Below are 13,824 nucleotides of genomic sequence, written 5' to 3' on the forward strand. Positions count from 1 at the left end.
CTGACATTTCTAACCTATGAGAGAGTAACACCTGGGGTAATTAACATGAAAGGGGCATCCTGATAGCTGACCAGACACAAAACTTTGTGTGATGTTATCAACCACACTGTGTGTGCTGCATTGGAGGTCTTTATTCATTTGCATATGTGTGGTGTATGAAGACCTGGGCTTGAAACCTTGTCTTGGCCGGATATCAACATTTCTGTACTGCCTGTCACCGTGTCTGTTATCAAATCAAATAAACCGCTGTAGTTATTTTTGAAGGTTTGACATGTGATTGTATTTGACAATATTATTAGTTTAAACCACACATGTACCACAATCTATGATCCCAAAACACTCATATACCATTTAAAACGCTTGCAAATACCTTCAAATATTGCCGTCTCCTTAAAAATGCAGTACTGTACAGTAAACAGCTTACAGCAAAACACACTCTTTTAGTCTTGTCATGGTGTCCTGCATGACGGCCGTATTTGCCGTCTTACCGACACCAAATTTTATTCCTGTTTTTCCTGCTGCCATAATGTGAAGCAGGGCTGCCAAGAATGATTATTTTTCTAATTGACTAGTCACTAACAGCAGTGGCGATTAGTCGACTAATTGAATCATTTGAAAATTGCAGCATATGGCACCACCACCACTCTTATATAACCATCATTAGCTTTCAGCTTGAATTCTTGAAGGTATGTACAAATTAAAAGACAATTAAGATAATAGTAGATTCAACTTTGATTAAACTTTTCAGCTTGTACCAGCATTAGGGACATGTTTATAAATGATGGTGCAACCTAAATTGAATGCGGAACTGTGGTCGTGACATTATGAGCTGTGTTTAGTGCTTATTAAAATGGAACCAAAAACTATACACTATTCTTTAGTGTTGTCATGATACCAACATTTTGATTTCAAGACTTCAAGACATTTTTAAACATTACCACTTACTGGAAAAAAAAAAAAAAAAAAAAACAATCCCCGAGTTCAAATGACAATCAATATCTTGGCCACCAGGGAGATTTGTTTACAGATGAAGCCTCACAAGATGAACAAGATGAACCTTTATGCAAATGAGTTAGATTGAAAGGTTCAGAAGGCTTCATCTGCCCATCACTTGAACGTACAGTAGCTGTTCCTTTAATTGTCCAGTGATGGCCCGAAGTTGCTGCAGTTGTTCCATCGTAGCCTGAAAAACGATGCTGGCATTAGCTGGCCTCAAATTGGAAAGAGCAAGAAAGAGACACTAACGGTGCACAGCGCGGCAATATAAAGGGTTCCTGATTAGCTGTGTCTCATTTTCATTATAGCTACCCTACCAGTATCCCTACCACGTAAATGAAACAGAAAACTGCAGAACACTAACACAATGGGCTCTACACTGAGGAACGGGGATGTACTTTTTCAACACGGTCATGTGTCTGTGCACTTGATGTCACTTGGAAGCCTTAAGCAATTTTTGTTTTTCGCCCCGTTCTAAGTTCTATTCGATTGACATATTTCTGCCACAGACTTCATATTAAACCTCCTCATTCAGCTTGAAGGAAAAAGGAACATTTTTTTGACTTACAATTTGTTCTTGTCGGCATATAATGGCATCGCAGCTCAGGAGGTTGAGTGGCTGTCTGGTAATCAGATGGTGGAATTGATTTTGTTCCGCAGAGACCACGACAAAAGTTCCTTGAATAAGACACTGCAATCTTCAGCCTTCACCTTCTGTCTAGCTGCTTCTTGTAGCTCTTAATACAGTATGTGCAGATCCCCCTGAGTATAAAACCCCGACACTAATAGGCTTACTTATAAACACAAACACTCAAAACAAGAGCAGGATGTTTGACAACGAAGTAGTAGAGATGCTCTGAAAGTATGAAAAGTGCTTATTGATCTAAGAGAATAAGGTAGGTTATTCCAGTCCGATGGAGCGTTAAACTTGAATGCCAATGACCAATTTCTTTCCGAATCCTTGGTGTGAGGAAAAATAAATGATCCATTTGCCTCAAACTACAAAGTATTGTGAACTTGAATTAATTCAGAATTGTTTTAGATATGTATAATAATATAATCAATAATTGTTTTTTTTTAGCCCCCCAACACACACACGCACCTTTTTTTGTAATAATGGGCATCATGACTGAATGGTGAGTCATGCTCTGAGAAACATTGTGTAAATGTAGAGTTCTTTTTCCCGTTATTTTTTCATGCCGTCTAACCTTTTCACTCCTGATTTGTCTCTGAAAAGAGTAATTGGAGGTTGTCGCAGATGTCAGTCTGGCATGTATTACGCCTTTCACTCATAGCTGAGATAGAATCCAGCTGACCCGCGAACCTAATGAGCAGTATAAAAAATGGATGGACGGATGGTTAATGCAAAATCAGATAGCAACGACCTTACGGAGCCGTTCGACCATGAAGAGGACCAAAGCCATGCAGTCAAATGCCAAAACGTGCAAAAACAGCTTGGAAAGCTGGAGGCTGTTTGAGCAGCAAATCACCACCTTTTTTTTTTCTTCCCTAAACACTTATGACAAAGTTGTGGATACATCTTCATTATATAACCCTCCTCTCTGCTTTGGGCACCTCAGTCAGCCATATAGCTCCGGGTATGTGTTGTCTGCAAAATGTCTCATCTATCACACCCACTCAATCTCACTCTGACTCATCTTCTGCCCCACAACCTCACTATCACTGCTCAATCCAAGCACGCCTCCTCACATAGAAAAAGATGGGGGGAAACTGAATAGATAGCTTTTGATGAATCGGAGAGGAGGAAATAAAACACATCTGTGTCGAGCGGGACCCAGAATGGAGTCAGAGGAATCTTGTCAAGTGCCTGCTGCTCGCTTGCGTCATATCCTTCCCTTTTAAGGGTGAATTGAGGTACGCCAGGCACATTATCTTTGCCTGGAAAAAAGAGGTTCCATTTTTGGGTTTATCGCTTCACTTGTAGATATAGAAGTAGCTTATATGAGATGAGAGCAGCAGCAAAGTTAAAAGCAAGCGTTTCTTTGCCTCAAATGAACTTGACAGCCATAAAAATCACCTACACAATCACATAAGTTCTGATCTGAGAATGTATTAGTTATTCTGCCTTTACAAAACGACGGCGCTTAATTTTGACAGAAATTTTCCGACATGTCTTAATCCACGGCGGCACGGTGGTCGACTGGTTAGCACGTCCGCCTCCCAGTTCAGAGGTCGTGGGTTCGATCCCGGCTCCGGCCTCCCTGTGTGGCGTTTGCATGTTCTCCCCGTGCCTGCGTGGGTTTCCTCCGGGTACTCCGGTTTCCTCCCACATTCCAAAAACATGCATGGTAAGTTGATTGGACACTCTAAATTGCCCCTAGGTGTGATTGTGAGTGTGGTTGTTTGTTTGTCTCTGTGTGCCCTGCGATTGGCTGGCAACCAATTCAGGGTGTCCTCCGCCTACTGCCCAAAGACAGCTGGGATAGGCTCCAGCACGCCCCGCGACCCTTGTGAGGATAAGCGGTATGGATAATGAATGGATGGATGTCTTAATCCACAGGTGTCAAACTCAAGGCCCGGGAGCCAGATCTGGACGCGACATCGTTTTATGTGGCCCGCGAAGGTAAATAATATGCGTCGCCTTCATGATTCTTGTAAATTGCCTTTACTTTTAATAACACTACAATATGCGATATTGCAAGATTTTTTTAACCAATCCCTCCATTAAAATGAATTGAAAAGTATTTGAACAAGCAATTATTTACTGGCTTCTTATTTCGAAACTAGTTATCCATTAATTTGTAGTGTGTATGTGATAATATAAGGCAATAATACATTTCTATTGGCTCACAGCCATAACGGCCTTCCGAGGGAGACCGTAACTACGATGTGGCCCGCAACAAATATGAGTTTGACACCCCTACTTTAATCAATACTTTACCTTATTGAGACCCATAACAGACATTTAACAAACAGCTCTCAATATGATGTTGTTCTATAGCAAAGCAAATTATAAATTGAATAATATCCTATTACTAAGTGCATCTGTTTTCAGCTTTTAAAGATGATTCTTAAGAATTAGGGATACTGAATATGAATTCTGCATGAAAAAGCCCAAAACACTACATGCTGTTTCCTTGGCAAGTCGGGACATAGAAATCCACTGCTTAAGACACTCGATGTTGAAATGACACCGATTTAGTACAAATTGTTCTTTGAAAAGTTGAACATGATGACTAAAAATGGCAGTGACGTAACCTGAATTTGTACATAAGTTAACCACTAAGTAACTAACCTAATCCAATTGTAATGTCATAATTACAGCAAATATTAACAATATTATTTGGGCCAAGAATATACAGTAGCAATCAAATGAAATGAATCCAAGTCATTTCAGCCTAACTGAACACTCCTTCTTGTGCCACGGCATGACGTTGCTATTCTTATGCTTATACCAGTTAATGTGACACAATGTGAAAAAGTCCAAGGTGTGAGATTTTTTTTTTTTTTTTTTTTTTTTTTTTTTTACAAGTCAATGAAGCTTCAGTAAATGCCATGATACCCAATAAAGGATAGTCACAAAAATCAGCATCATGTCCAGGATGATAACTGCTTGCACGTCAGCCTGCTTTGTGCAGGAATGCTAATTAACAATGCTCGACTGGCAACCCAAATAACACAGACATCAACACGGTGTGTCACTTGTCCAATTAATTAAATGCTTTGTTTGCTTCACTGTCACTGGCAGTCCAGCGAATGAGCAATAAGTTTTTTCCAACCGATGCTGAATTACAAAGACACTACATTGACTAAAGGACTTCTAGGCCATTACATACAAACATTATTATCTGGTTTAAACAATTTCTACTTTTCTGAGCATCAGCAGCAAATCACATTACCCAGAAAAAATAAATATCCCCACTGGCTATTGTTTTGTAAATATACACTGTGTTTTACATTGTTAGGTGAAACAGTCCTTTTTCATTAAAGTTGACAGCTGGCTGCACCACACACACACTGAAAAACAAAATGATGGAACACAGAAGACAGCATTTTTGGTTCGTTACAGGTGGATAATTGAAGTTCAGCTTTAATTTCCTGAAACCAAGGAGGAGTCTAATTGACATTGACTTATTTGAAAATAAGCTTCTGTCAAGAATATTTTTTTTTCCAGAGTCAAAAATGTTTTCGTTACTTGCAGACATAACATTTTGTGTTTTGTGTAGCATGTTTTCATGAATGCAACACTACAGGTTTTTGTACTGGAAATAGAGGTGATATAGCATATCGTGTTTTTTTCACTTTAGATGTCAAAAGGGTTTTGTGGGTCCTGGTGTTTTTATTTCTCCATGGTACACAGCAAATTTCGTAGAGTACATTTTACTCTGAAAATACTATATTTAGTCCCAGTCCAAACAGTAAAATTTACACTTGGAAGAGAATAATATTCAGAGTAAACTTTACACAGAAAAACATTTGAAGAGTAAATTACTTGAAAAAAAAATTAAAGTTTTTTCACTTGGAAATTCAAAGTACATTTTACAAGGAGAATTTTTGAGTCAATTTTACTTGCATTGTATTAGTTTATTTTTAAAAAGTCTCTCAAGGATTGAGGAACAAACCCACATACAGGTTGGGAGACGGCCACACTACCACCTGAGCCATTGCGCCCTTAATGTGACCTTTGTAAATCACTGATGCTTGGCGGAATACTTGTACCTCTAAAAGGAAACTGCATTTTCTGGGTACTCCTTTTGGAGACACCAGTATTTGTATTTGTATTTTATTTTTAAAAATAATATACAGGGACAGTGCATATTAATTAAACCGTTTTCCGTAAATATGCCAGATTATAGCCAATGGCTAATTTGCATCTGTTGTCCCTGTGGCAGGTTGATGTTAACATCATACAAGTTTAAAATACAGTACAATTTCAGAGAAGAAAAAGAATACAATAATGGACAGCCATAAATGCATGGAATAAGACCGAGTATGAGTATGATTTGTAAAGTGCTACAGTGCTAGGTTTCATACATGTTTAAGTGCTTGAATTAATTATTTGAGTAATTTAGTAAATTATTAGTAATTCACTAACTCACAGTCGGCGTAACATGCTCATGTGGTAGAGTGGCCATTTCCCAACCTGAAGGTTGTTGGTACGTTGGGATTTTTTTTTTTTTTTTTTTAATAAACCAATACAATGCAAGTAAAATGGACTCAAAAACTCCTTGAAAAATTTACTTTGGATTTCTGAGTGAAAAAATAATTTTTTCCCCAAATAAAGAACTCTCCAAATGTTTTTCTGTGTAAAGTTTACGCTGAATATTATTCTCTTCCAAATGTAAATTTAACTCTGTTTGGACTGGGACCAAATATCTTTTTAGAATAAAATGTACTCTATGAAATTTACTGTGTAAACAGCTAAAATGGCTTTTTGAGTATACGGTTGCTGACCCCTGGCCTAATGTGAGTACGCCCTGAAGGTTGACATCATGGACCCAGAGGGTAATGTCTCCCTCTAATAATTGCACCCTTCTTCAAACTGTCAAAGTGTCCTTGAGCAAGACACCTTTCTACCAAGCATGGCAGCTTTCAGCATCAGTGAACCAGCAATGCTCCTCATCCTTTATTCTCAATTATTTACCCATAGGTTTGAGTTTCTCCGTAGGTGTTACTCCAGTACAAGATCCCATTAATAATTCCTAACCTCGAAGTAAAACTCGTTAACATGCTGCCCATTTTTATTATTTTTTTTGTCTCTCAGTGTTGGTAACACTGTGGTGCATGCAGGGCAGGCTCATATCAACTCATTACCACCCTGCCACTGTTGACACAGCAGTCAAGTGGCTTACTGCTGACCCATCTGGCAGCGCTGTGCACACAAAATATACACATCAGCATGCGCGCACAGTGACAGAACACACACTTCTACAAGTGCAGAGATAGGCGCATGCATGCACGCACTTGTCTTGTAAGCGTCAGTATGCACTCTACAGGAAATGTGCATGCACATTCACAATGGACTGATAGTGTACTGTGATGAAACGGGACATATGGTGTGGCGTTAAGTGTGGAAAAATAAAAAATCTAGCATTGGATCCAATGATTATAAGCGTGCAGCATCTCTTGCCTTTATCTACTCTGACAATGGGAGTGATCAGGTGACATGCCATTGTCTCAGTTCTCATTCTTTGTAAAGCTGGTGGACGTTCCAAAGCCTGACTATCTGTTTACAAGGCAGACCTGGAAACATTCAACAGGGCCTAATCTCCGGCTGACATGCAGGCGACAGAAAGAATTAATAGGCGCACAATTTAGCAATCATCTCGCTCATTAGCAACTCTCCTCTAAATCGGCTGGCCGGCTCTCCCAAGGCACCTATCTTCCAATAAGCTCAGCTGCGAATAAACACATAACAGACCCCATTGGTCATGCATATTCCTCATTTATTACTCAAGTGCATTAGTGCAAGAAGCACTGAGACTCTACTGCCCTCTGCTGTTGTAAAACCATAGCAATCCTTCCAAATTCAAACATGTTTGAGAAATGAACTGGTCACAGGTTGAACAGTGCAGGATGCATACTGAATAATAGTACCAGTCGAGTTAACAAAAAAAATAAAAAATAAAAAAAGGGGCTTTAGGAAACAATTAGATTTCGTACATTCAATGGTGGTAATACAAATGAAGGCATGAGAAACCTCATGTGTTTAAAGACATTTTTATTTATTCTAATTAACAGAAACATTTTTAGAAAAAATACACCTTTTCCTTCTAGTAAAATCAGATTAAAACGATAACTGATCCGATTTTAATACCGTCAAACAGATGAGACTGTTAGTGCATGAAACGCATTTCTCAATCATTTGCATACATTAGCGCATACTGATCACATGTAACAAATGATAAATTATCACAAAACAAGAAAAATCATGATTGTTCACCAGTAGATTTACCACAAAGGTTTAGTGCAGATTTATATTAAAAATGTACATCTCCATTTGAATAAATACAGTACCAACTTGTTTTTTTTAAGCAGATTGTCAGTGAAGAACAGGCAGGGGACAAGACGACAGGATACTTTGAAATAATTTAGCTTGAGTGCATAAATCAACAGTTGCAGCAAATAAGGGAGACACATGGAACTGTGCTGTACTGTTGTATGAAAGCTGCCGCTTAACAAGTGCATCCCCTTTAAACTAAAAACCATACAGTACATGCATACTCAGCAACAGATCATTACATGAATTAAAACAATGGTCAGTGCCATTTAAAAGCTTGTCTCACTCCAGTCCTCAGTTTTCCAGTCTGTTTGTTTTCCATGCAAACCTCGCCTGGTCGTCGTGTGATGTCATAAAGCGTTGTCGTTACCATGGTGGGGACTCTCATAACCTAAAAAGCAAATACATTGTCAGTGGAAGCTGGATGTTAAGCATACATGTACATGTACTGTACTGCGTATAGAATCACTTAGACATTTTAGGACCACCTATCATTGCTACTACGATTTGATAGATTTTCGTCTAACACTGGTTACATTTGACCTCTGAATAAATCTGTAGTCACAGACTACTGAGAACAGCATAAAAATGCACTGCACTTCATTGCCTACACTATACTCTCAACATCTGATTAACTTCTTTCTTCTGATTTCTGTAACTGGAAAGTTGAAGACTGATGGTAATATATTCTTCAACACAACTGCTCCGGTTTCCCCCCAGTTACTTCACATCTACACAGCCATACTGTTTCTAGGTAGACTTAAACAGGACACAATCATAATTGCCAAATTGACCTATGAAATTGCCGTATGTCACTCAAGCCAAGTGGGCTGAAATTCAACTGGCCTAAGTATGCCGTCAAACAGGAAGTCAACACAAACATATTTTTTTCAAGAATATGCTCTATACAGACCCACTAGTTGAAATAAGGCAATGTGATTAATCATGCCTTTGTGTTATAAGAGTTAAGAATCAAAATCCACCCGTTTTTAACCATCTGAAAATGACATCACAGTTGCTCAGGGCTCAGAAAACGACCATTCAGGGCTCAGCTTCAGAAAACAGGTGAGCTGTGATTGGTTGTTACCTAAGCAACTGTGATGTCATTTTCAGTCGACAGAAGTGGAAAAATGGCTGCCCCCTGAGATTGCTAAAACTGATGGATTTTGCTCTATTCCACAAACACAAAAATTCATCAGAATGCCCTGGTTCAACTAGTGGGAACATATTCATGAAAAAAAATATGTTTGGGTTGACTTCCACTTCAAGCGTATATAACTAAATACTCCTCAACTTGTACTTTTCTGACCAAAACAGCTCTGTATATCTCACTAAAGACTACAGTTCACCGAAGTGAATAATTCCACTACTGTTTAGCTTTTTCCATTGTTTTATGCTTTATATTAACCACAGATGCAAAGTGTAGAGGGTCCCTTACACATTTGTCTAGTTTTGTTTGATTTGCTATTTCTTTTATTTCTTCACATCTTCACCTCTGCAGCAGGCTTTATCAAACCCAACAAAGAAACAACAATAAGCCATTCAGAGCAGTTTCATGCTCATCTTTTGTTTTTTTTCATTGCCCAAATGGCCAAACAAGAAACTTCCATGTGATCTTCAGTTTCCAGTACAAACATTACCCAACAGGAAATGTAGCTTGACAGAGCATCACTTAGGATGTTTTAGACGATCTTAAATAACAGTTTTTATGCCCTCCTTTGCAACATGTCGACTTTTATCATCCTCCAATTGCTGCTAATTGAGGCCCCTGCAGCCTCTGCATGCATACGTCCAGAATACTGGCAGAGATCATTTGCAATACTTTTTGCTCATGATTCTACTGCTGAGGGCTTTTCATCTTCCGTGGCTGACAGCTTAGCGAAAAAAGTGATGGCGAACCATCAAACCATGCCTGCCAATTACTGCAGCAATAAAACATTGCATAGGAATCAGTGGATTAATGCATACATGATGATCATCGTTTCGGCACAAACATTTTCTATTATCATCTATATTTCTCCAGACAAAATCCGGCTACTAGCTGTAATGCGACATTACAGCTTTTATAAAAAAAAAAAAAAAAAACAACAACAACCACAACAACAAAAATAAGCATGTGTGAAGTGTGTCACCCATTTACACAATAACACATACTTGACTTGCAAGTCTTTTCACAAGTAAAACCGAAAGGAGAAATATTATGAAAATGAATAGTCTTTTTAATTGCCGGGTATCCAAATAGTTGGGTCTGCCCACCCATCGAGTGTGAAATCAAACAACCAATTACATCTACGGTTTTGCTTATTTCTGAAAATGTGTTTCTGCATGCATTGATGTTGCAGAGTCAAGTATTTTGCAAACTTTTCATTGTCACGTGACTGTCAGGTCACATTTTTTGGGGGAAAGTAATGACATACAGTACATACACCTGGTCCCAGCGGGGTAGTCCAGAGATCTGTTTCTGTTCTGGGGGAAATGTGTTTTTTTCACAGAGAGTCTCGGATCTGAAAACCTCTCCAGATCATAGTGACTGCCCCGCTCCATGCCTGAGGGGAAATGAGTGGAACAAACAGAATAGGACACAGCCAACATGCTTTAGAAACAAAAAAAGAAGTTGTGAGACAATTAAAATGATATATATTTTGTGATGTATTTCATACATCCGTTCATTAAAGATGCACTAATGCTGTGTTAATGACATAACATGCACAATCATGTGTGCACATCAGCCAGGGTGCAGTAACTCGATACAGTACCTGTGTCAAATGAGTTGGACTTTCTCGTGCCGCGTGACGGGGCTGGAAATCCCTTTTGGCCTTCATTCTTACCTGAGAGGTGTGACAATTCCCATGATCAATAAATCAATACATAATCCCAAATTAGGTTGAGTGTAGATGTTTACTGTTGATTTAGTTGCTGGTAACAACCACATTTAACAAGATCTTTTATTCTGTGTACAAGTTCATCACAAAATGCCACCTTCATCAAGAAACGCATGACCAGAGAGGGGCATTTTACAAAAATTTTCAAGGCCGTTTATCGCCTTCCGAGTGCAGCCGGGGTACCCTTCCGCCATCCGACTAGCTGCCTTTTTGTCTGGCCAGAACAGATGGTAATAGTAACAGATAGTAACCTAAAGGCTGGTCCGCCTGTTATTGTAAACGGTCTTCCGTTAGTTTTTCCATCTGCCAATTTCGACCAACATCCACTAGCCAGAAGATGGTGTCAGGCTATGCATCATGTTGGGAGCAGGTTCTAACTGCAAAATAGTGCTCTGTTAAGCTCTTAAAATGTTTGCCTTAATGGGCTTGAATAACTTAGAGCAAAGTGGCCATTAAAAGTTGCATTTTGTGTCGAATACTTGTAATTGTAGTTTGACATATATTGTTTTTCTTTTTTTTACTGTCAATAATGCATTGCACTACTACACAAACGTAAACATTGCCATTAACTCATTCATTGCCATTGACGAATTTACTTATCTTTTCACAGTCCAGCCATTCAATCCCAGGAATTTATATTTTTTTCACACGTTAGGGTAAAAGAGGGTCTGCAAATGTCTGGCAGTGAATGAGTTAATAAAAATAGAATCTGTCGGTGTGGAGATGTGATTTTTAATTATCATAGTATTTTGTAGTCCTTTCAATTCATTCTACATTTCCTGGACACTTTTTATACCTTGACCAAGAAGGCTGTCTGCAACGGAATCCATTTCAGTCTTGGCAGGTGCTGGAGGGCTTCTCCACTCTCGACTGGTGACTTCCTCATGACTGACAGACGCCGCAAGAGGCACACCCCTATGGGCGTCAGTTCCTTCTTGACTGATGGGTGAGATTTTGGGAGAGATCTTGGGGGTTTCTGCAGAGGTTTTGTCTCTTGCGAGGTCAAGACTAGGCTGAATGTGGGATTAAAGGTTTGGTTACCTGACATTTTTCATAACAGTAGGAACATATTAGGGGAAAAAAAACAGTCTCATACTTTTGTTTTGTAAACACAGACCTTGACAGGAATAAGAGGCCGCTGCCCCTCGGGTCCTCGCGTCCTCTCTTTTTCCTCGCATTTTCTTTCAATCTGTTCTTCTTGTGCTTCCAACCTGCCTGCCTCTGCTGGAAAACAAAACCGGTCTCAAAGTGAAAATTTAAAAGGAGAACACTGCGGTTTTGCCACACAATGTTCAGCACAACATTGTTAAGAAATAAAGTCACTCGTTGAATGCCACCTGCTTGTGCCAATTTCAAAACATATGTGTAGATATAGTTGGGGGAACCCAAAAACATAAATACAAATATTTTATCACCTCAAATCCTTTAAGTCTAACTGGTTAACACCATCCTAGAGCATACGTCTATTTGTTTGCTCAAAAGTTTTTTTTTTTTTTTTAAATGACAAAGCTTTAATACTTAAAGAAGAGAAAAAAAAATATTTTCAATTATCAATATCTATTCTGAATATTAACATTTAACATCAGCATATTGACAGACGGACAACCTAGTTGCACAGACGCATTTTGTGAAGCAGAAGTCACAGTACCTAAACTCTCCTGAAGGTGTCTCTGCCTCATGGCAGCAAGACTGGGCTTGGTGCTCTGCGGTGGTGGCTCAGGTCTCAGGCTGCCAGGAGCCCCGCTTGCACCTTTGTCGCTACGTTGAGCGTCCTCGTCCGAGTCAGTCTGCAGGCCAGTCAGAGGTACGATCCTCTCCTGCCTGCCCGTCTCCGCCAGCCTGTCCGCCTGCTGCTTGGAGGACGCCTCATGTCCGTTCATGTGGTTGTCTGCCGGGGCCTCCGAGATGCCCGCTGACCTGTCAGTATCTTCCTCCATTGCTTTGGTGTCACAAGTGCTGCTGGCATCCGATTCCTCAATGTCTGCCCCAATGCAGCTGTACACCATACTGACCAAGTCTGTGGACTAACCAAGGACAAGAACACACATCAGACCAGCAGTGGGGGGAAGAAACAAAAGGACATTTTTTTTTGTTACTGTACTTGAGCCGAATTTTCAGGTTTCTGGAGCTCAATTGTCTTTTTACAGATCTGAACTTTGTATCCCCCACTTTTTGACCTCAACTGATGAGGACATGACAGAGAAATGTAAATTCAACCATGGTTTTATTTTGATTTACTGTATCAGACCTTGGGATCTTATAGGGGCACCAGCGACATGGTGGAATGTGAATCAGGTAGTATTAAACAGTTCAGAGAAGCAAAATCATCCCCATCCATGGCCTTATTCAAGAAAACATGTTTGAATACCGTATGTTGTGTCTTGCGCTAGCCTAAAACCCACAAGCAAACTCACTGCCTATAATTAAAATACATTTTGAAAAAAAAATGGACAGGTAAATTGTATTTTTTTCCCCATTTTATTTCTTTCATTTACCTTTTTTTTGTTACTTGGTTCACAACATCAGCAAAGCTATGGGAACACATTGGTTTGATAACATATACTGTAAGTCAAGGAATTTAATACACGGTCAGTGAGTTACAAAGTTATTATAGTTAATGAAAGCTAATTAAATAACTACAACTAAAATCGTAAAAACATTCGTTAACGCTTTTAACAAATAATGATAAGTGAGATTACATTTTACATTCATAAAACGAACTACCGGTAGTTATAGCAAAAATTTCCTTTATTTTCATCTTTGTCAATTAATATCATACATGAGCTTTCAAGGTTTTTTTTTTTTTTAACCAATGTATTTATTTTGTTATTACTGTATGGCCATACAGAAGCAGGAAGGTCAAACAGTTGTTTGGCAATTGTAGTTTACTTTACAGTATTACGCAATACTTAATGACACGTTTTTTTTCATCTTGCACTCGACAAATATTCTATATATAAAAAAAATAATCCAAAATCAATGAAA

The 13,824-nt window shown here is 39.0% G+C and overlaps 1 protein-coding gene across 9 annotated transcripts in view; it reads right to left on the minus strand.

The window, feature by feature from the left end:
* Positions 1 to 7,382: 7,382 nt before the first annotated feature.
* carmil3 (capping protein regulator and myosin 1 linker 3) overlaps positions 7,383 to 13,824 on the minus strand; it is a 95,486-nt gene continuing 89,044 nt past the window's right edge. For 4 of the 9 annotated variants that reach the window (XM_086043362.1, XM_086043358.1, XM_086043367.1 and 1 more), the window contains exons 35-40: positions 12,488 to 12,863; positions 11,936 to 12,063; positions 11,636 to 11,852; positions 10,714 to 10,785; positions 10,384 to 10,503; positions 7,383 to 8,348 (exon numbers count right to left, since the gene is read on the minus strand). In XM_086043362.1, the coding sequence (XP_085899488.1) occupies positions 8,308 to 8,348; positions 10,384 to 10,503; positions 10,714 to 10,785; positions 11,636 to 11,852; positions 11,936 to 12,063; positions 12,488 to 12,863 (954 nt within the window). In that variant the 3' untranslated portion in view covers positions 7,383 to 8,307. The remainder of the gene's footprint in view (positions 8,349 to 10,383; positions 10,504 to 10,713; positions 10,786 to 11,635; positions 11,853 to 11,935; positions 12,064 to 12,487; positions 12,864 to 13,824) is intronic. The other 5 variants (XM_086043359.1, XM_086043361.1, XM_086043360.1 and 2 more) reach the window with 5 other exon arrangements.

This window comes from Filicampus tigris, chromosome 10 (assembly GCF_054856515.1).
Source record: "Filicampus tigris isolate MCC_2025a chromosome 10, RoL_Ftig_1.0, whole genome shotgun sequence".
NCBI classification, from domain to species: domain Eukaryota; kingdom Metazoa; phylum Chordata; class Actinopteri; order Syngnathiformes; family Syngnathidae; genus Filicampus; species Filicampus tigris.